At 58.7% G+C, this 21,319-nt stretch overlaps 1 protein-coding gene and 1 long non-coding RNA gene across 2 annotated transcripts in view; both read left to right on the plus strand.

Moving 5' to 3' along the window:
• The first annotated feature begins 566 nt into the window (after positions 1-566).
• Positions 567-11,000, plus strand: LOC116595085. Its single transcript, XR_004287524.1, has 5 exons — positions 567-964; positions 6,698-6,795; positions 7,989-8,080; positions 8,494-8,782; positions 9,897-11,000. It is a non-coding gene; the product is annotated as an uncharacterized LOC116595085 (long non-coding RNA).
• Positions 11,001-16,829: 5,829 nt separating this feature from the next.
• NOL4L (nucleolar protein 4 like) overlaps positions 16,830-21,319 on the plus strand; it is a 130,241-nt gene continuing 125,751 nt past the window's right edge. Inside the window, exon 1 of the mRNA XM_032350999.1 lies at positions 16,830-17,321. Coding sequence (XP_032206890.1) covers positions 17,001-17,321 — 321 coding nt within the window. The 5' untranslated portion in view covers positions 16,830-17,000. The remainder of the gene's footprint in view (positions 17,322-21,319) is intronic.

Genomic DNA, 21,319 nt, shown 5'->3' on the forward strand with positions numbered 1-21,319 from the left:
CATTGAACACGTATTTCCTCTGCTTGGCACTGTCCTAGGTGCTGGGGAGAGAGCAGGCGACAGTTCCTGCCTGCCCTTCCCAGAGGGCACGTTCTAGTGCGGGTCATAGACAAAGACAAAGAAAGTGCTGAGAGGGTACCTCAGGGGGGAGATGGTTGGGGGCCTCACAGAGACGGCAGCGTGGAGCAGGAACACAGGGTTCACAGTTCTGTGGGAAACGTGTCAAGGCAGAGGCCCTGAGGAGGCGTGTCTTCCTTAATGCTTCCCTCCCGGTGCCCTGCACACAGTAGGGGCTTCACGGGAGCCTGGCACCGTTGCTGCAGTGGGCAGCTGGGGCAACATAGGCTGCTGCCGAGCCCCTTGCTGGCGGGGGGGGCTGCGCACCCGTCCTCAGGGAGCACGCCCCGTGGCCCAGGGGTCTGCCCGCCAGGATGTGGGGGAGTCTGCCCGAGAGCCCTCCTGGGGGGCACAGGGAGGTGGTGAGAGCCAGCAGGGAAGGAAGAGGCAGGCCGGTGGCTGGGGCTGGTCTCCAGGGTTCTCCTGTGTCAGGCAGGGAAGGGGGACGTTACTCTGAGGGCCACGGGCAACCCTCAAAGCCTCGGGTAGGGGGAGGACAGGATTAGATCCGGGCTTTGCAAAGCCCTTTTGGCACCCCCTGAACAGAATGGAGGGTCTGAGAGGGGCCAGGGGATGGCTGGAGGCAGGGAAACAGTGGGGAGCACAGGCAGGGCTCTGGGGGAGCTGGAAGGCCTCTAGTGGGCCCAGTGCGGTTGCACAACTGGGCCGCATTTACCACCGGGGGACTCGGGCTCTCACACAGCGCTCCTCCCGCTCGACCCTTCTACAGGCTCATCCGAGCCCCTGATGGCACGGCCAGGCCAGTCTGAGGCCCAGGGGAGGCCACAGGAGCGCCTGAGCCCAGGACAAATCCCTGCCCTCCTGGGAGGGACCAGCTCGAAACACAGTAAGTAAAAGACACGGGTGGGTGAGACTGTGGTAAGTGCTAAGGGGAAGGAGAGAAAATGGGGCGGAGACAGGGAGTGTCCGGTGGCAGGTGCAGGTCGAAATTGTGGCTGGGGCCCGGGGAAGGCCTCCCCAGGAGACTTCTTTCTGCCTGCATGAATGCTGCTGGGGGAAGAACGTTCCAGGAAGCAAACACCCGTGCAGCAGGAGCTGGAGGGCGGGGGGGGGGGGGGGTGGCCCCACGCAGGAGGAGGGAGACAGCCCGAGGGCTGCAGAGCTCATGGGGCCTGAAGGTCTTTGTAAGGATCCAGGCTTCCCTGAGGGGCCGCTACTGCGTCCTCGAGCCCCGAGGACCCGGAGGCTCTGTGGGACTCTCCGTGGAGTGGGGTCCCTCTGGCTGCGGCGGGAAGAATAGTCTGCAGGTGGCGGGGCAGGAGGGGGCCAGCAGGAGGCCGCTAGCTGGGGAGGGGGAGATCCGGATGGAGGCTGATCCAGGGGGAGGTGAGGGGCTGGCCAGGGCTGCTGGAAGCAGAGATGAATCGAGAAGTTGGAGCCAGCAGGATCTGCTGGTGCTGCCCATCTGGGATCTCTCTCTCTCTCTCTCTCACTCTCACACACACACACACACACACACACACACACACACACACAGAGCTGGAGCCGGAGTCAGGGAGGAAGGGGTTCAGGGTGTCAGCCGGTGTTTCGGCGTGGGTCCTGGGAAGGCTGGAGTTGCCATTCACTGGGATGAAGAAGGTTTTGGTTGGAACAGGTCAATGCGCAAATATCAGGAGATGGGACCAAAATCAGCTGGGGAGGCCGGGAGGGGCGGCGGGGCTCCAGGGTGTTGTCCAGGTTGGCGGTCTCGGTGTGTGTGGGGGGGTGGTTTGCCGGCAGAGGAGCCGTCTTTTAAATCAGCCAGGGAAGAAGGTAGATGGAAGAAACAAGCCCGGGCCCCCCACCCTGAGCAGTGGGGGTGAGATGCTGGCAGAAGCCGCAGAAAAGGGGCTGAGGCAGGACAGACAAGGAAGTGAAGGCAAACAGAACATTCCGACAGGCAGCAAGGAAAGAGGCTGCGGGGGGGTCCAGGGCAGTGAGGGCAGAGAGATGGCCCTGGCTTAGCCATGCCCAGATCCTTGGGGAGGTGAAAGGCTGAGGGTTCAAGGGAGGAGAGGGGCCATGAGGAAAGACACACTTCCAAGGAGCTCCTGTGCAAGGTGGGAGAGAAACGGGACAGCAGGGGGAGGGGATGTGGACCCCGAGAGAAAACCCAGCAGTCTGTATGTTGCTCGGGTTGAGTGGGTAGAGAGGGAAATGCTGATGAGTTCTAAGCGGGGAGAGTTGCCGGAGCAATGTCTCACGGAACACAGAGGGACCGCGCCCCTGAATCACCCCACGGACCCTGGGAGGTGAGCGATGCTACCGTTGCCACTTGACAGAGGTGGAAACTGCAGCCCAGAGAGGTTGGTTCTTCCGGCCCAGGTCACACAGCCAGGGGTGACGGCACATCCCCCTCAGCTCTGCCATATGTCCTTCACAGGCAGGGCTGTTGTCCTAGTTGACAGGTAAGGCCCAGAGCGGTTCAGTCATCCGTCACTGCTCAGAGCAGGCGAGGGGCCAGGTTAGGAGGTAGATTTGACAAGACGTGGAGGGAAGGGTCGAGGGAGGGCGTCAGGAGTGACTCTGGTACCCAGCGCAGGTGGCTGGGGGCTTCTCCTTTGGCTGGGAACTGGAAGAGGAGCAGGTTTTCAGAAGATGTTGAGCTCAGTCCAGGATGTGCGTGAGTTTTCCCATGTAGAACATGGGGCATGGTGCCGACCTCACCAAGTCAATGAGACTCAGAGGAGTAGATGTAGGTAAAGCCCTTAGGACAAGGGCCCAACGCCCAACACATGCTATGTAGTGGGTCTGTTCTCGTTATTCTGAGCTGTGTGGCTAGAGGAAAGGGGGCCTTCCACCCACAAATGTACACCAGCAGCTGGATCCTGGGGGAGCCTGACAGCACGAGACAGCTGATGGGAAACTCAGGGATGCACAGACCCTTTGGGTCCTTCCTGGAAAAGCCTCAGCTTCCTGGATTGGAAGGCCCAGCCTCCAGGGAACCTAGGGAGCCCTTGAGAAAGACCTTTTGCTTCTAGAAGCCTGAGGTCTTCAGCTATAGGGTGAGTGGCCCAACTCTCACTTTGTGGAGATGCTGTGACTGTAAGACATGCTGACAGAGCCCTGGGACCTGACGAAACTCCTGTGATCTTGGACAAGTAGCTGAGCCTCACTGGGCTTCATCTGTAAGACCTGGATGGTGCATGTGTCCCTGCAGACTGATGATTCCATCATTTCTTTGTTTTTAATTGATTTATTCTTATTAACATATAATGTAGTATCTGCTTCAGGGGGACAGGTCTGTGATTTGTCAGTCTTACACAATTCATGGCACTCACCATAGCACATGCCCTCCCCAACGTCCATAACCCAGCTACCCTATCCTTCCTGCCCCCACCCCTCAGTAACCCTCAGTTTGTTTTCTGAGATTAACAGTCTTTTATGGTTTGTCTCCCTCTATGGTTTCATCTCGATTCATTTTTTTCCTCTTTCCCCCTATGATTCTCTGCCTTGTTTCTTAAATTCCACAGATCAGTGAGATCATATGAAAATTGTCTTTCTCTGATTGACTTATTTTGCTCAGCATAACACCCTCTAGTTCCATCCATGTCATTGCAAATATCAGGATTTCATTTTTGATGGCTGCATAATATTCCATGGTACATATATACCACATCTTCTTCTTCTTCTTCTTCTTCTTCTTTTAAGATTTTATTTATTTATTTGACAGACAGAGATCACAAGTAGGCAGAAAGGCAGGCAGAGAGAGAGGAGGAAGCAGGCTCCCTGCTAAGCAGAGAGCCCGATGTGGGGCTTGATCCCAGGATTCTGGGATCAAGACCTGAGCTGAAGGCAGAGGCTTTAACCCACTGAGCCACCCAGGCGTCCCTATACCACATCTTCTTTTTTTTTTTTTTTTTTTTTTAAAGATTTTATTTATTTATTTGACAGAGAGAGATCACAAGTAGGCAGAGAGGCAGGCAGAGAGAGAGGAGGAAGCAGGCTCCCCGCCAAGCAGAGAGCCCGATGTGGGACTCGATCCCAGGACCCCAAGATCATGACCTGAGCCGAAGGCAGCGGCCTAACCCACTGAGCCACTCAGGCGCCCCTACCACATCTTCTTTATCCATTCATCCGTCAATGATGAATGGACATCTGGGCTCTTCGACTCCATCATTCTTTAGAGCTTCCTGATTTCACTAGGTGGCAAGTCCCCAGCTATGCCTGGGGAGTTTTTCAGCTTTGAAGGCCTGCTTCTCATCAGAGCAGGACAGGGGCTGGAACCAGGAGAATGCAAGGCCACCTGGGTCTGAAGGATCCCACTTTGGGGCAGCCCTGCCCCAGGCACACTCTGAGGTGTCTAGGGTAGCATGTTGATTGGCCTGTGTTTCACTGATCCAGGACAGAGGAGGTGTGGGGCCCATTTTCCAAGTGTCCCCATTTTATGGTGAGTAAACTGAGCCTCAGAGGAAACACAACCCACTTACCCTCAGAGCCTTCCTCTTGCCACAACTCCAGGCCTCCCTGAGGTGTTGGCTCTCAGCATGCAGATATCAGACCCTCAAGGGCCTGCCTAAACCTCTGCCCTAGGATGTCCATTCAGTCCCAGGCTGTGGCACCTCCCACGTGTCAGGTCCTGTACTGGGCACTGGGGACACTGAGAGGACTAAGATTGGGTCCTAGCCTCCTCTGGTGGATAAGACACATGTGAACAGAAACACAGACGTTAAAGAGAAGGAGAGAGTCGTTCTGATCTAAGGATCTGGGGAGGCTTCCTGGAGGAGGAGGCACTGAGATGGATCTGGAATACCAACGGTAACTATTACCGTCTTTTGAGCAACATCCTCGGGCTTCAGGACACAGTCTTACGGTATCTTTCCGGTCCCCATTACCTTAGTCCCATTTTAGAGATGAGAAGAGTGAGGACCAGAGAGCGGATGTGACAGGTCCAGGGTCACATGCTTATGAGAGGGGTCTGATCCCATTCCCATGAAACACCCTTCCTGGACTGAGGAGGCAGGGGAAGACTCCCTACCCCGACAGCCTCAACCCAAGAGGCCCAGGTCTTCCCCTGGCCATGTCCCCAGCACCCAGTTTCACTTCCCAAAACACAGACCTATTTTGGATCCTGCTGACTTCCTTTCTCACTCATGGCCGTTCAGGCTCTGAGGACTGGGCAACCGTAGAATGGACCTGGTGCCCCTGGGCCTTTCCCAATGCCCCTCTTACACCACCGCCGTGGAGCCCTCTCCGTGCCGGGCGCTGGGGCTCCTCAGGGAGGGCTGACCACAGGGGGCAGGCCGGAGCCGCTCCCCACCCCGCCGCCTCCCACAGCCTCTGCTCCCAACCTGCTCCCAGCCCCAGCTGCCGGGGTCCAGGTCCCAGCCCCACGGTGTCCTGGCTCCATGACCTCAGGTGGATCCTCACCCACGATGAGCCTTTGCCATAGGATAAGTCAAGTAAATAGTGTCTGATAAAGTCAGGTGAAGTACAGAGAAAACGAAGCTGAGAAAGGGATGTGTGTGTGGTGGGAGAAGGGATTGTCATTTTTAACTAGGGGGGTGGTCACAGGAGCCTGAGAAGGTGACATCGGATGACCTGGAGGAGGTGATGGGGCCAGCCCTGCAGAGCCCCGGGAAGGGTGCGACATGTGCACATGTCGGGAGGCAAGAACACCAACTCGGCCAAGAGGAGAGCGGGGGATGCCCTAGGGGCCATGGGGCCAGACAGGCACAGGGAGGCCGGGGCATGAAGGCCTCAAGGGCCAAGGTCAGGTCTTTACTAGGAGAGAGGCAGGGAGCCGCAAGAGGCCTCAGAACAGGGGAGGGACAGTCTCCCTCCAGCTGTCTTACAGAGGGTACGCTGTGTGCCAGGGTGGGGGCAGGGAGAGGTGGGTGCCGCCATCCTGGGGGTGGGCAGCAAGGCAGGGAGAAGGGGTCAGATTCTGGTTATATTTCGAAAGTGGAGCCGAAGGGGTTTGCTGACTCATCAGGTGGCAGGACGAGAGACAGGAGGCTTTCCAGGCTGAGCAGTGGGAAGAATGGGGTTGGTGTTTGCTCAGAGAGGGAGGCAGTGGGAGGGACCGACTGGCGAGTGGAAATAGGGATCTCACGCTTGGAGTAGTGACGTGGAGTTAGCAGGTGGGCAAGCAGGTCTGGAGGTCATGGGACAGGAGCAGCGTCCGTGCATCCTCCCTGGCCTCCCTCTGCCCCTCCCGCCCTCCTGAGGGTCCAGTGCTGGATAGATCTTTCCAGTCCAATCACTTCCCATTGCTGTGGCCTATAGCCCAAACTCCTTGCCTGGCCTGGTCCCAGCCCCCCTCTCCAGCTTCATCTCCCTTCAGCCATATTTTGTGCCAGCCTCAGGGCCTTTGTACTTGCCCTGCTGGGTTCTGGTCTGTGCCTTACCTGCTTGGTAGCCCTGGATATGGCTCATCCTTTCTCTGGGCCTCGGTTTCTCCATCTGTAAAAGGGGAAGCTTGGAGTCCTTGAACCCTAATGAGGGTCCGTAAGTTTCCACACTTCTCAGTTTTGGGTGCCACCAAGAAGCTACCCTTTTTTGCTCTGTTTCTGCCTGGTGAGACCCTGGGCAAGACGCTTCATATTCCCCACTCCCCTCTGTCTCACCTGCCTTCCAGGGTCTGTCGCCGGTGCTGGCTGCTGGAGGAGGGACACATGGTCCCTGGGATCTGGTCCTGGAGGAGAGGAACGTTTCAGAGACACCTGTGTGGCTCAGGTAAGACCTTCTGCACTCAGAGCCCCACCAGCAGAGTGGTGCACCTGATTGCTGAGAGGTCCGGTGACGGCAGAGTGCCTGGCTCACTACCCATCGTACCGGGGAGCCAGGCCGGCCCTCACAGAGCTTGCCCAGCTGGCACTAGGCAAATGGTGTGCTTACCAAGTTGGGTACGCCCAGGATCCCGGCCCAGGGGAGATAGGGGATCTAGCTGCACCTTCCCCTGACACCCACTGCCCAGGTTCATTCTCCTTAACCTGCGAAGCCCATGGGGCCCAGGGCCTCCCTCTGGGGCTCCACCCAGGCTAGCAGCTCTAAGGATGGGTTGGAATCAATCAGGTGAATTCATGGCAAGAGGGGAAGGGTTTGGGCCAAAGCCCTGGAGTAGGAGGAAGTGACACGTCCAGGGTCACATGGCCTGTGAGAGGGGCCTGAGCCCATTCCCAAGGCCCTGGCAAATTCAAGAAAACAAAGGAAGATCCGTGTTATCTGGAACTTCCAGCGATGGCTGGAGGGGAGGGTGGGGGAGCAGGGGTCAGACCTTCCTGGGTCAGTCATGGGTTTCCCAGTTTCCGGAGAGAAGTGATCTTGGAAATCATCCAAAGTCCTCATGATATAGATGAAAAAAGAGATTAACCTGGGTAAGGGACATGGCCAAGGTCAAAACAAGTTGGGGTTAGACCCGGGATTAGAATCCAGACTTTCTAACATCTGCCCACGGCTCTTTCTGCATCTGGTGCGTGGCCCAAGAGAATGGGGAGAAAATAAATTGTTAATTCCTACTATGTCACACACACACACACACACACACACACTTCACCCTGGGGCTCTCGCCTGTAAGTCAGGGCCATAGCCCTAGGAATCCCTTCCAAACAGAAAGGATTTGGAGGAAATGGAACCTAGGAGGTCATTTGATCCAGACTCCTGCCACTGGCTTCAAGTCTTCATCTTATTGTCTCATCTGAAATCCTCTGCAATGAGTAGACATTATAATCCCCATCTTATAGATGAGAAAACCAAGAGGAGAAAATGAGACACTGACCTCAAGTCCCACAGTAATCATCAGCCAATGCTGCCTTGACTCCCACTTGAGTATTCTTTCCAAGGTCATACACAGCCCAGGTTTCAGCTCTCTGGCAGGAGGAAGTCCTTCCTATTGTCTAACTGAAATCTCTCCTGTTTTACTATGTCAGCTTTCCCTTGTCTGGATGCCTGAAGATGTGGAGAAGCACTATGATCCACCTCACAGTTCTTGACTATTATTGTAGAGGGCACAGAGCTAGAGGTAGGAGACTCAGAGGCACCCCCACCCCCACGCCTAGGGCTGAGCCCATGAAGATGCTTTGCTGGGTGGGGTGGGGGAAGTAGCCAGGCCATTTGCCATAAGGTCCTTCCCTCTACAGGGAGGTTCTGGGAAACCTCTAGAAAGAATTCCCTGGGGAAGAAGTCCTTCTGGATCACCCCAAGGACACAGGCTCTCCCCAGGATGTAGCTGCCAGGGGACTAGCTCGCGGCCAGCAAGCGGCGGAACCCAAGGCCTCGGATCCACCCCCATGGCCAGAGGCGGCCTTGCGTTTCCTCCACACACACGCCGGTTCGACTTGCTTGTCAGAAACCACTCAACAAAATCCAATTTATGGAACCAATATGAAGTGGGGGAAAATGCTTCTAAACAAAAAATGTTGTTTTCAAATCAAGGAGGACGAAGGCCCAAGAGCTGGACATCTGGATGAGCAGGCCCGGTGCTAAGACCCAGATTCAAACCCTGCGGAGGGCAGCCCGGGCTGGACCTGGCCTCTGGTTGGCCTCTTTCTCCGAAGAGACCCACAGCTCCCCCAAGATGTCAGCGCTTGGTGTGCCCAGTACTGAGAGAGCTGAGGTCGCAGAGATGGTGGTAATGTCCTGAGGGCCTACGGTGTGCCAGCCACTGTGCTAAGTGCTTCTAGATGGAAGACTTCACTGGACCCCTCCCAGCTACCCCCACGAGGTAGGTGCTGCTAGGGTCAACGCTGTACCCATGAGGAAATCCAAACTCAGAGAGGCTAAGTCACTTGGCCAAGGTCAAACCCTCAGTGAGAGGGGGTAGAACACTCAAGTGCAAGCAGTCTGGCTCCAGAGACCCTTAACACTGACATTTTGCTACGGAGGTGACTGGTCCCGAGCAGGGGCCTGTGGTGCCCAGGAACAGAGGTCTGGAGGGGAGAGCTCTGGTTGAGACAGCTGGAGGCTGGACCCCAGGCCCTGTTCTGCTGTCAAATGCCTAGGAGTCCTTGCCCTTCTCTTGTCCCTCGTCATTTCTGAAATGGGGCAGTTGGGTGAGATGATTCAAAGCTGGGACTGAGTTTCACGGTGCTCACGAGCACGTTAAAGGTTCTGAGAAGTCCTGAAGTAAAGAAAACCCAGTGAGGGGTTAACTGGAAGCGTTGACCAGCGGAAAGGGTTACCTAAAGATTCACAACCTTGAGCTGAACTCGTATCAGTAAGTCAGTAAGTTGACAGTTGTTACCGGGCCCTTTGGGAGATCAATGGGCAAGACATGATCCTGTCTTTGAGGAGTGCCTTCTCTGGAGAGAAGGTAGCCAAGTCGAAGATAATGACCACCCTGTATGGTCACTGCTCTGAAGGAGACCAGCCCGGGATCCTGAGGTGCCAGGGGAAGAGGCACCTCACCCTGCCTGAGGGCCAGGGGAAGTATGGCAGAGAAGTTAACAGTCAAATAGGGTTTTAAAGGATGAGTAGGAGTTCTCCAGAAGAGAATTAGAGAGGAAGGGCAGCCCCAGTGGTGGGAACAGCATATATGAGTCCGTCATTGTTAGGGTTTGTGGTTGCAGGGGATGTTGGCAGAGTGGGGGATGAGGTGGGGGAGGGCTGGAACAGGATGGTGGAAGGCCTTGAATGCTAAACCACGGAGTTCAGACTGTATTGTGGGGCATACTAGAGGTCATAATTGAGAGAAGAGACCCTTTGAGTTGGGGTGGAAGGGAAAATCTATAGGCCAGGAGTCCACTGAGGGGGCTGGTACTGCTGTCTGGGCCAGACCAGAGGAGGCCCAGACTGCACTGAACAGATGGTCCATCTGACAAGGATTTTTGGTTTGCAAGAAATCCAGCACAAAGAGACCTCGATGAAAATGAAAAGGGCCTTCAAGCTTGACTGAATCCAGGGGCTCCAGTAGTGCTGTCGGAAATCTGGCCACAGTCACACGGGCTTAGGGGTTGCTGTGTCTTCCACGGCTAGTGTTCAGGTCAGTCATGCTCCAGCTACGTGCTCCGAATATGGGGAAGGGGTATTTTCTCAGAGGAACTTCAGATGACCCTGAGAAGGATGTCGCAGGGGAAAGCGACAGCTGCCCATGGTGGGTGGTGTCACTGGAGGACGCCCTGACTTCGCCCTGGCCCTTGAGGCCTAGACAGATACCTGAGGCCAGAGGGGGCGGGGTGGGGGTGGTCAGGGTGGGCTTCACGGAGGAAAGGAGCCCGGAAGGGAGACTGGCACGGTGAGTAGGACTGCAGTGGGTTGAGTGAGATCTCCAGGAGGAAGGATCTGTGAGAACAAAGACACGGAGGTGAGAGCAAGCAGGAGGTGTTCTGGAGCGGGTGAACACAAGGAGCCCTGAGGGCTGATGAAAGGGGGCGGGGTGGTGGGGGGTGAGGCTGGGCCTGACGTCAGAGGTGCTCCTCTATGTCAGGCCCTCTGGCCCAACCGGCCAGCCTCTTCGAACACCGAGGTCAGGGGGAAGCAGCGGCTTCATCGCTCGATAACCTCCCATGGCTCCCCATGACCCTCCCGTGAGGTCAAAAGCCTGGCCAGGCATTCAAGGCCCCAGCATGCCCACTGCCACCTTATAGGGAGCCTAGGCTCCCCTGGGGGCCATGCAAACACATCCTTCCCTTTCTACGTAGACTTCAAGCCTTTGCTTGGGGTATTTCCCTGCCTTGAATCACACTCCCTGCTTGCTATTTCCACCCATCCTCTGTAAGCCAGCTAGAGGCCTCTGCCTCCAGGAGGCCTTCAGGGGAATGGGCCTCCACTCACTTCTCACACTGGACCTCCCAGAGCCCTTTATTTAGTTAGTTAGTTGTGTTTTTTTTACGCACGCCCTTCGACCAGCCTGTCTGTTGGGTGCAGGGTGGCCGTCTCATGTGCCTGGGCCTTGGAGCTGGTTGGATCTGGGTTCAAATTCCCCCTGTGCCCCTCACTATCCATGTGACCTTGAGCACATCATTTGACCTCTCCTTGAGGACCAACAGAAAATACAAATAAGGCCTCATAGGAGGCTTCAGTGTGGTTATATGGAAAAGGTTCCCGGCATGCAGGCTCTCCCGCAGCTCTCGCCACTCTTTCTGCAGTTGTTCAATTTAGGAATTATGTCCATCTCACCCTCTATGAGCTCAGGCCAGGTAGGGACCACACCTGGTTTTTTTCCGTAGTCCCTCAGTGCCTGGAACATAGTAGGGGATTTGTAAGGGCTGACCTATCTGTTTTCCTGGGCCATGTGGATCCATTGTCCCCATTCTACTCTCCCTGCATGAGGCTGGGGGTAGGCCCCCCTGGCCCCACACCTGCTCCCCGAGGCTGACCCGGCGAGCTGCTAGGTGCCAGCATCCAGCATCAATAAATTACTGGCAAGTTCAAGTGACGGGACAGATCCAGTGTCAGCTTCCTCTGTGTCATGCAGGTAGGCTCAGGCCCAGGGCCTCCCCTCCCAGAGCCTCTCCCACCAAGGGCACCATCAGAATAATAGAATTGCACCTACTGTGGGCCAGGCCCCCTCTGGGCACCTTGAACCACATTTGACTGACGCCTCACAGTGACTTTACATGTGGGGAAGCTGAGGCTTGATGAAGGGAAGTGACTAGCAATAGACAAAATTAATAACAGAAAGACAAGCCTCCCTCCTTTCTAATTCGACATATATGTGCTAGGATCTCATTGCAACTCTAGTTATCATACACACTTGGGGTTTCTTCATTCATTTATTCAACAACAATGTATGAAACACCTACTATGTGCCAGGCCATTCTGGACTCGGAGATCCTGCCGCCGAGAGAGAATCCCTACCCTTTTGGAACATGCGTCCCACTGCATGAGATGAATAGAAACAAGGAAACAAATAAATCCATACATTGCAAGGTGCTCCTGGGTCTGTGGAGGTGAACGAAGCAGGGCAAGGGGAGAGAATCACTGGGGGGGCTACTTTGAAAAGGGCAGTCAAGGAGGGCTCCTCTGAGGAGGTGACATTTGAATGAAATTTCTTGTCTCTTTATGCTTTCATTTCTGGAGAAGGGAGATGCTGGATTCAGAAGATTTGCAAACTCTGTGAGGTGGGTAGAATGCCTTCCTGATGGACTGTGGTTCCCCGGGCACCATGGCCCGGGACATTGTAGGCACAGAGACATCATTCTTCTTCCTGGGCCCTTTGTCCTGAGTGCCTCTGTCCTAGGAGCCCTTGGGTAGGGCTTCGCAGAGATGCTCGTCTGAGTCTCTCTGCCCTGTGTTCCTGTGACACCGTTTTGTTTTCAAATTCTCAACCCATCTGTCCTCATCTTTGAAAAGTTGGCTATTCCCTGAGCTTCAGGAGGGCTGGGTCCAGGTCCGTCTCATTTAGTGCTGTGTTTCCAACACTGGGCATGACGTCCAGCGCACGGGGACACTCACAACGGAACATCCAAATACATGGTAGAGAGACATTGTCACCATAAGAGCTGCCGCTCACTGGGTGCTTAGTCTCACAATAGCCCCGTGAGTTAGGGTTACTTATTACCCCCACTTCACCGGTGTTGCAAACTGAGGCTTGGAACAGGGAACCCGTGTCAGGCCACGTGACAGAGGGCTGAGACTGGTCGGTAAGGTCGCGGCAAGGAGGACGGAGAAAAACGCCGTCGACCTCCATCTGAGCTGTGCCTTTTTAGAACCAGCCCATTTATTCTTTCATTCATTCCCTCACTTTTAAAACATGTATTCCTCTACTCAATAATTGCTAGACCTCAGTTCGTGTGCTGGGCCCTGGTAGGTACGGGTAACCAGGCAAATGTGAGATTGCAGTGGTTCTCAGTGGTTCTCAGAGCCCAGGTGTCTGTGAGCAGCCATGGGAGCCCCTGAGCCAAACCAAGGGATCAGGAAGGCTTTCTGGGTGAGGTGGGCCTGGAGCAGCAGGGCTGGGAAGGGGGTGCACAGGTCGGCTGCAGGAGGAGGTGCTTTGGAGTGGGAAGGTGACAATGGCTGCACGAGCTCTTGGCAGAAGGGGCAACAGCTCCCAGTGATGGAAACCACCTCTCCCTGAGGCTCCGAGGCCTTCCTGTTCCCCCCAGCTTCTGGTGGCTTGGCCAGGCTGGGGTAGGGCTACCTTGCCTCTGAGTTGTAGGCATTCCTGCTCATCTGGGCCCAGAGTCAGGGCTCAGTGAAAGATGGGTGATATGTGCCAAATTAGCTAAAGGCTCTGCCTGTGGCCCTGAGTCTCTTCCCTGCTGCGGGACTCAGTTTACCCACCTGTAAAAGGCAGAATTTGTGTTGGATACTCTCTGCAGACACTGCATGGGTAACCTCTTGTGACCCAGGACATTCCTGTCAGCATCTCAAGTGGCCACGAGCCGTGGGGACCTGAGTTCCCTGTGCTTCAATCCCAGCTTTCCTTGGACATCTGTATTGAGGGCAAAGAAAAAATCTGAGGGATCTACTGACCTTGATTAATGGGACAGTCTACTTTGTCCTTTCAGCAGGTGGCTGGAATGGGAAGAGGGAGGAGCAGTTGCCCCCTAGGACCACGACTGCCCCTCTTCCCGAAGCTCCCACCCAGCATGCTCTGGGGCAGGACCCCGGCTAAAGGACCACTGACAATGAATAGGCTAGAGTCCTGGGGATGTTTTGGCAGAAGTGGGTTTGGGCTGCTGTAGGCCTCTCTCATTCTGCTCGGCCACCTCCACGTTTTCCTGGTATTTTTTGGGGCACGAGGCTGAGATGTGCCTAGTATAGAGTAAGCTGACATACAAGAGGAGAAAGCAAGGTCTCTGACCTCCAGGGTCCTTGATCACAGACCCCAGGCCCTCCACACCTCACTTCTTCTCTACTACTTAGTCTCTCCCCTCTTTACAATTCACCAGTGGCTTCGCATCACACTTAAAATGCAATTCGAAGTTTTTCCTATGGTCTCCTGCATTCCAACCCCTCCTCAGTCACTTCACTCTTGGCCATGCTGGCCTTCTTTCAGCTTCTGGAAAATGCCAATCTCTTTCCCACCTCAGGGCCTTTGCACGTACCGTTCCCTTTGCCAGAATGCTCTTCCCTCAGAGTGTAGCATAGATGGCTCCTTGACAGTGAACTCAAATATGTTCAAATATGCCGCCTCAGAGGGGTCTTCCCTGAGCCCCCTAAGAAAAGCAGTCACTTGTGTTCATTTGCTCTCGCAGCTCTATTTCCAACAAGGCCCTTTCCCCAAGATGTAATTATTATTTCTTTAATGATTTCATTTTCTATTTTTTAATTATTTTATTTTAAAGATTTTATTCATTTATTTATTTGACAGAGAGAGACACACAGAAAGAGAAGGAACAGAAACAGGGGGAATGGGAGATTCCCAGTGGATTCCTGCTGAGCCAGGAGCCCGATGAGGGGCTCCATCCCAGGAGCCTGGGATTATGACCTGAGCCAAAGGCAGACTCTTAACAACTGAGCCACCCTGACGCCCCTGATAGGTTTATTCTGATGGGGAGCAGCCAACTGAGACCGGTGGTCATGAAGAATACCCATGGCAAATAGCGGTCAGGATTCCAGCCCAAATCTGTTTGACTCTACCGGAAGTCCATGTTCTTTTCACTGGGCTAACACCTTCTGCCACACTAGAACTCAGCCCAAGATGGGTAACCAGGTTTCTAGATTCTGAAAGGCAGGCAAAGACCCAGATCACCTGGGTGGGTGGCCTGGCTTAGTGTTTACTGACGTGGGTCTCGGAACTGAAGAGAGAGACCCAGGCTCAAGTAGGTACCACAGTACCTTTGCTGAGAATGACCATTAGCGTTCCTGGGCCAGGGCACTCTTCCTCTCAGGAAGGAAGTCAGTGGGCTTACGTGTCAAGGGGTATATTGGCAAAGTCAAGGCACAGGCTTCTGAATCATGCAGGAGCCCCTGCACCTCTGGGGCTGGGTGACCTTTAGGCAGTGCCTTCCCTTCTCTGAGCCCCAGTGGTCATCTCTAAAAAATGGGCATGCCAGCCTGGAACCAAAAAGAGCTCTTGGGAAGATGAAGAGGAAAAACGACTATGGAGTTGTTGGTGTATATAAAGTAACATGGAAATGTAAATTATCTAAAAATAAATCTTCTATGTGAAATGCAGAGCAAGGTTGGGACTTGAAAGACCTCTTTGGTTCTTTTAGCATTTATTGGCACCTACTATGTGCTTGGTGCTGTGCTAGGGCCTGGGCACGTAGGGATGAGTCAGACATGGGCCCTGAACATCTGGAACTGTCTGTCTACTGGGAGAAGTGAGGCAGGCACTCCAGTGTCGGGATTCCTCCCAGGGCGACGGCAAAGGAGAGACTTCCTGTGTGATGTGGTAGCAGGAGACAGGCAGCCCTGGGCTGAAACCCTCCCCTCCTCCCTGCATGACCTTGAGCAGGTCAGGCTACCTCTTCAGGCCCCAGGCCTTCATCTGCAAAATGGGCCAATACCCTCTGCCTCTGAGATGCCAGGACATGGCGTACTGTAGGTTTGGAGTGGGGCATCTTGGGATGGGGTAGCCACTGGTTCCTAGACAGGAAATGGCCCTGCCCTGGTCAAAATCTGGGACTGGGCTTTGAGTGGGGACTTGCCCGCAGGAGTGGCCTGGGAACATAGGGGTGGGCCTCAGGGAAGACTAAGGAGAGAAGCCGAGTAATTCCTCAGGCCCAGTTAGGAAAGGAGGGCAGTGCCTTTATTTATGTTCCTGATTGCATTCAGGGGGAGGGGGCCAGCTCTACCCAAGGTCAGCCCTGCCCAGAGAGGAAGGGGGTAGGGGGTCACCTCAGTTTACTCAGCAAGAGATTCTGGGTCTCAGTGCACCCATGAAGGCAGGGTGTCTTGGGATGAACTTGTGGGTGTGTTGAATGTGGCCTGAAGCCTTGGTGGGGTTGGCCTGAATAAGGCTAAAGGCCAATGTTGACAACTTCCCTGGGGCCTGGGGCTGTCCCAGAGCAGTGGGACTGGCAGAAGTAAGGCCGTCCAAACTTCGGGGAATTCGGGGTGAGGGGAGAGGGAAGGAAGTTTGGGCCCCCAAAGGGCGGCGGTTTGGGGTTTCCCAGGGGAACACTGCTCTTCTGGCGCTGGGCTCCCACCCGAGAAAGGAGGCCAGTTGCGGGAAGGAGGGAAGAACGCCTGCCTTGTACCGCCCGCGCGGGGCTAAAATCGGGCGGGGCCGCCCGTGGAGGCCGGAACGCCTGTGGCCGGGCGGGGTCTGCGCCCTACTCCCTGCGAGACCGCGGGGTCCGGGCGCAGCACGGCCTGCGAGGCTCGGGGCCAGGCCCGGCCAGAGGGAACTCAGTCCCTGGGCTGGGCACTGCGCGCCTGCGGCTCCTGCCCTCTTGGAGGCTGCGGGCGCCGCGGCCCCTGCGCCCCCGGGGGCCGGCCCGGGGCGGGGTCTGGGTCCCGCGGGCGGGCGCGGGAGCGGGGAGGGGGGGACGGCGGCGAAGGCTGCGACGCTCTAACAGGTGGGATCCCGCGGCGTGGTGGAGGCGGGCGCGGGAGGAGGAGGAGGAGGAGGAAGAGCAGCGGCAGCGGGAGCCTGAGCAGGAGCAGGATGAGCCGCGCGAGCTGACAGCCGCCGCCGCCGCCGCCGCCCGCGCCCAGGCTCGGTCTCGCTCTCCGCGCCCGGAGCCGCTCCCCGCCTCCCGCCTCCCCCGGCCGCCCGCGGGGCGGCCCGCCCCCTCTGCACCTCCGGGCCCGGAGCTGCCTCCATCGCTCCCGCATCCCGGCCGGGGGGGAGGAGGAGGCGGAGCAGGAGGCGAGCCGGAGCCGCCGCCGCCAACGCCGCCGCTGCCGCCGCCCGAGCAGGACAGAGCGCGCCGCAGCCCCGCGCGTCCGGCCGCCGCCCGTGCCCATCAAGCAGCCGCGCCGGAGCCACACCGCGGGACAGCTCGGGCCGCGGCGCGCCCCGGCCCGGCCCAGCCCAGCCCAGTCCCGGCACCGGGCGGCCCGGCGGCCGGCCCGCCCCCGAGGGCGCCGGGCGCGGCGGGAGGATGCCGAAGCCGACGCTGCTGCTGCGCGGGGGCTGGGAGCGCGAGCGCAGCCCCGGGGACTCGGAGCTGGGCCGCCAGTTCCGGGACTGGTGCCTGCGCACCTACGGCGACTCGGCCAAAACCAAGACGGTGACACGCAGCAAATACCAGCGGATCGCCGAGGTCCTGCAGGGCGGCGGCGGGACCGGCGCGGGCAGCGGCCCGGCGGCCGGCGAGAAAGGCAAGTTCCAGTTCTGGGTGCGCTCCAAGGGCTTCCGCCTGGGCAGCGGCCGGGAACCCAAGATGGGCCAAGTGGTGTATGTGCCGGTCAAGACGGGCTCGGTGAGTGCGCGCGCGGCGGCCGCGGGCCGGTCCCGCCGCGGGGCTCGGGGCGGGCGGGGGCGGGGTGTGGGGGTGTGGATGTATGTCCGAACGTGTGTCCCTGAGGTTGTCCGTGGGTCTGGCCCGCCCGGGGCGCACGCGTCCCTGCTCACCCGCCCGCCCCGGCCCGCCCAGACAGCGCTCCGGGTTCGGGGCGTCCCTGCCCCCCTCTGCGCCGCTGCCCGGGCCGTGGCCGTGCCGGGCGGGCTGTCCCGGGTAGCTCACCCCAGCATGTTCCGTCCTCCCGTCCCCTCCCCCAGCCAGCAGGCGGCTGCTCCGAAGCCTGAGCCTCCCCCCCGCCCGCCCCGGGGCTGCCTGTCCCGGGCGCCTCGCGCTCCCGCCCCCGGGCCGGCTGGGCGGTGTGTGTGTGTGTGTGTGTGTGTGTGTGTATGTCTGTGTGTGTCCGTGTGTGTGTGTGTCCGTGTGTGTGTGTGTGTGTGTGTGGAGGGTGGTGCCGCGGGAGGGGGGGCAGGGGCCGCTACGGGACGGGGAGTCCACTCGGCTCCCCAGCGCCAGGGGAGGGGGCCCGCCCCGGCACTGTCTCCCCGACCCCACCCGGGGCTGGCCCGGGGAGGGGCGGCCCGAGCCGCAGCCTGGCGCAGGAGCAGCCTCGCGCGGGTGGGTGGGGCGCCCCCTCCGCCCCCCGGGCCCCTAGCTCCCCCCTCCCCGGGACGGGGGCGGCCTGACCTATCCATCCCCTCCCCTCCCCCGTCCCCCGGGCCGGCCCGGTCCGGGCGGGGTGGCGTGGGGGAGGGGGCGGGGAACCGCAGCAGCCGCGAGGGAGGAGGCGGGCGGCCGGGCGGGGGCGTCCCCTCCGGCCCGGGGCGCCCTGGAGAGGGCGTGCGGCGCGGGCCCCGCGGCTCCCCCGCCGGGACCTCATTGTTCTGCAGCGGGTGGGGGCTGGGGGGGGCGGCTGCTCCCGGGGCGCTGCTGAGCTTTGAACTTTCCGTCGCGGAGACCCTCCATTAGTGCGTTCAGCCCCCGGCCCGGCCCGGCCGGCCGGCCTCCCTCCCTGCCCCCCTCGCTCCCTCCCCGGCCTCGCCCGGCCCGAGCGAGCGAGCCGGGCCGCCCCGCGCCGGCCTCCCTCCCTCCCTCGCTCCCCCGCTCCCCCCTCCGTGCTCCTCCCCCGTCCGGCCCGCCCGCCCCGCGCTCAGCCCCGTCCCCGGCCGGAGCGGGCTCTTCACACACAATTGATTCGGTCGTTACGAAAAGTGCACTTGTCCCCTCCCCCTCCCCCTCTGGCGGCCGCCCGGGCCCGGGCCCGCGGGGTGAGGGGGCCGCGAGGGAGGGAGGCGGGAGCCAGGGAGCGGATCCGGAGGCGCCTCCCCCCCGCGCCTAGGGGACGGGGCTGCAGGCCGCGGGGAGTGGGGAGCCGTGAGCGCGGAGGGCGGGCGGCCCATCTGCGAGGAGCGCTGATAACCGCGCCGCGGCCGCTGCGGCCGCCAGCAGCCCATCTGCGCCGCTGCCGCCTCCGGCCGGACCCGAAGCATGGGGCCGGGCCAAGGGGTGCGCCGGGGCTGGATTCCCGGAGGGTGAGGCTGGAGCAGTGGCCCACCCCGCGCGAGTCAGGGACCCTCCTCCCCAGCCCCAATCAGTACTCTCCCCCCAACCCCGGGAGTGTGGGTCATTGTCCCCTCCCCTGATTGAGTCAGGGACCCCTCCCCCAGCCCAAATCAGTGCCCGCTTGCCCATACGGGGAGTAAGGGCCATTGCCTCTTCCCAGCTTAGGTCAGTCTTCCCCACCCTGCCAGTTCCATACCCCCTTGGGTTCCCCCCATCTTGGGCTAGTGTCCCCAGTCTAAGTGTTGGTTTTGTTTTTGGGGGTTTTTTTTGAGGTCAGTGACCCACCAGGTGGTTGACTGGGTCTGTGCCCCCTCCCCTGGGTCAGTGCCCCCTCCCCTGGGTCAGTGCCCTCAGCCATCCAAGCCAGCTAGCACCTCCTACCCCAGCCTGGTTATCCCTCCCCAGGGAGCTGAGAGTCTTGGTTCACCTTCCCCATAGCAGGAAGCAGGATCCCCCACTGTACCCCGTACTGAAGTTGAGAGGCAGGTGACCCTCAGTTTTGGCAGCTGGCTCACGGGTTCTGTGTGGGTCCATCTGTCCCCTAGGGAGTAGGCATCATGGGCTGTCCCTTTACCCTCTTAGCAACGCTGCTGTCGAGGCAGAGCAAGCATGAGCATTCACACACACACACACACACACACACACACACACACACCCATCCAGGCCACATGCAGAAATTGGGTGCTAGGCCTGGGCTCCAGCTCCTCCCAGCCTAACCAGTCCCTTCAGATCCTTCCTGAGGCTCCTCCTGACCTGCCTCACCTGTCCCTGACATCAGGGCCCCCACCAGCCTCCACCCTGGCTCCCAGACCAATAATAAGCTTTCCCCAAGGGACCACCTGCCTGGGAGGCAGAGAAAGGGGACCCAGGTCTCCCTGCCCAGGCTGCCAGGAGGACGACAAACACAACAGAGCAGATGTGCCCTCCTTCAACAGCCTGCTCCTCTGGCTCCCCATGCCTTCCTGCCTGGCCTGCTGGTCCCCAGAGAGCCCGTTAGTTACCTGCCACTCGCCCGCCCAGCTGACTGGAGCCAGCCGCAGGAGCTGCCCCGAGTCCTGCCACCCCCATCTCCAAGCACCTTCCTGGGGCTCAGTAATTATTTTTATATTTCCATTTTTCTTTCCACTGATCTAAGAGGAACAAATCCTGCTGGGAATTCTGGGCCAGTCATGGCCTCTTCCTGGGAGGGGCTGAATGGGACCGTCTTTGAAAGGTGCAAAGGACATCCCCCTGTTTGTGTGTGTGCGTGTGCGTGCGTGCGCGCACACACACACACACACACACACACACACAAAGTTGCCATTGCCTCTGGTGGCAGTTGGGAGACATCCTGTAGTTTTGTCCTGGGTGGGTTTTCGTGAAGGTCATCAGGCTGTAAATCTTTGTCCCAGACACTTGCTCGGCCCCCATAGGCCTTGTGTTGGGTGTGGGGCACTGGGGCTGGTGGGACCCTGCCTGCTCCCGGGCACCCAGCTGGTGGGGGAGGCGTGCCTAGGTAAGGATGTGATAAAGCCCTCGGAAGCCCCCAAGGGAGGGCGAGCAGCAAAAAAAAAAAAAAAAAAGATTTCAGGGAAGAGGGGCTGTGGGTGTTGGGTCATATCCAGCGGCTGAACCAGGGTCCCCCCTCGGTTTGCCGTCCCAAGGGTGGCCATGGTGTGTCATCTCTCTTCCATGTTGTTCTCTGGCTGCCCCCTCCCCGGGCCCCCTTGCCTCCTCCCACAGCCATATGCGGTGCTGTGGTTGGGCCCTTCCCTAGTCCCGGCCGCCGGCCGCGGGTCGATGATCTGACACCACTTGTCCCGTCCCATCTGGCCCTGTGCTTTTCTGGGTGTGTGTGACAAAGGCTTAATCTGTCCGGACGGGCCCAGGGCGGAGAGGAGGGCGCGGGGAATTACACTCTGCCGGGGCCTCCTGCAGCTGGGGCCCGGGCGGGGGCGGGGCGGGGGTCGAGCGGAGCCTGGGCGTGGGGGAGAGGCAAGTTGGTCTCCAGTCTGCAGGTTGTCACAGGAAATAGAAGTGGAGGCGGAGGGCTGAGGGCTGAGGGGAGGAGGGCGGAGTCCTTCACCCGCGGCATGGGGTGCTCATGGGGATAAGATCTTTTTATGACAAGAGCCAGCCGGGGCCTCCTGACTGGGCAAAGCCTGGTTAGGATTTATTATTTCTTGCGTTTGGCCTGCTCTGGCCTCCGGGCGATGCCACGCAGGGGAAGCAAACGGCTTGGAGGCAAGACCCTCGGATTCCGCTCCAGTGTCGGCCACAAAGTGAACCAACCTCTTTCCTTTTCCTCTGGTCTCTTTGAGTGGGGCTGTCCCCTCCGGGGCCTGCAAGGGCCACAGGTTATGGCTGGGGCGGGGCTCCGGGCCATCTGTCAAGTCCCAGGACCTCCTTGGAGATAG

Source organism: Mustela erminea, chromosome 7, assembly GCF_009829155.1.
Source record: "Mustela erminea isolate mMusErm1 chromosome 7, mMusErm1.Pri, whole genome shotgun sequence".
NCBI lineage: Eukaryota > Metazoa > Chordata > Mammalia > Carnivora > Mustelidae > Mustela > Mustela erminea.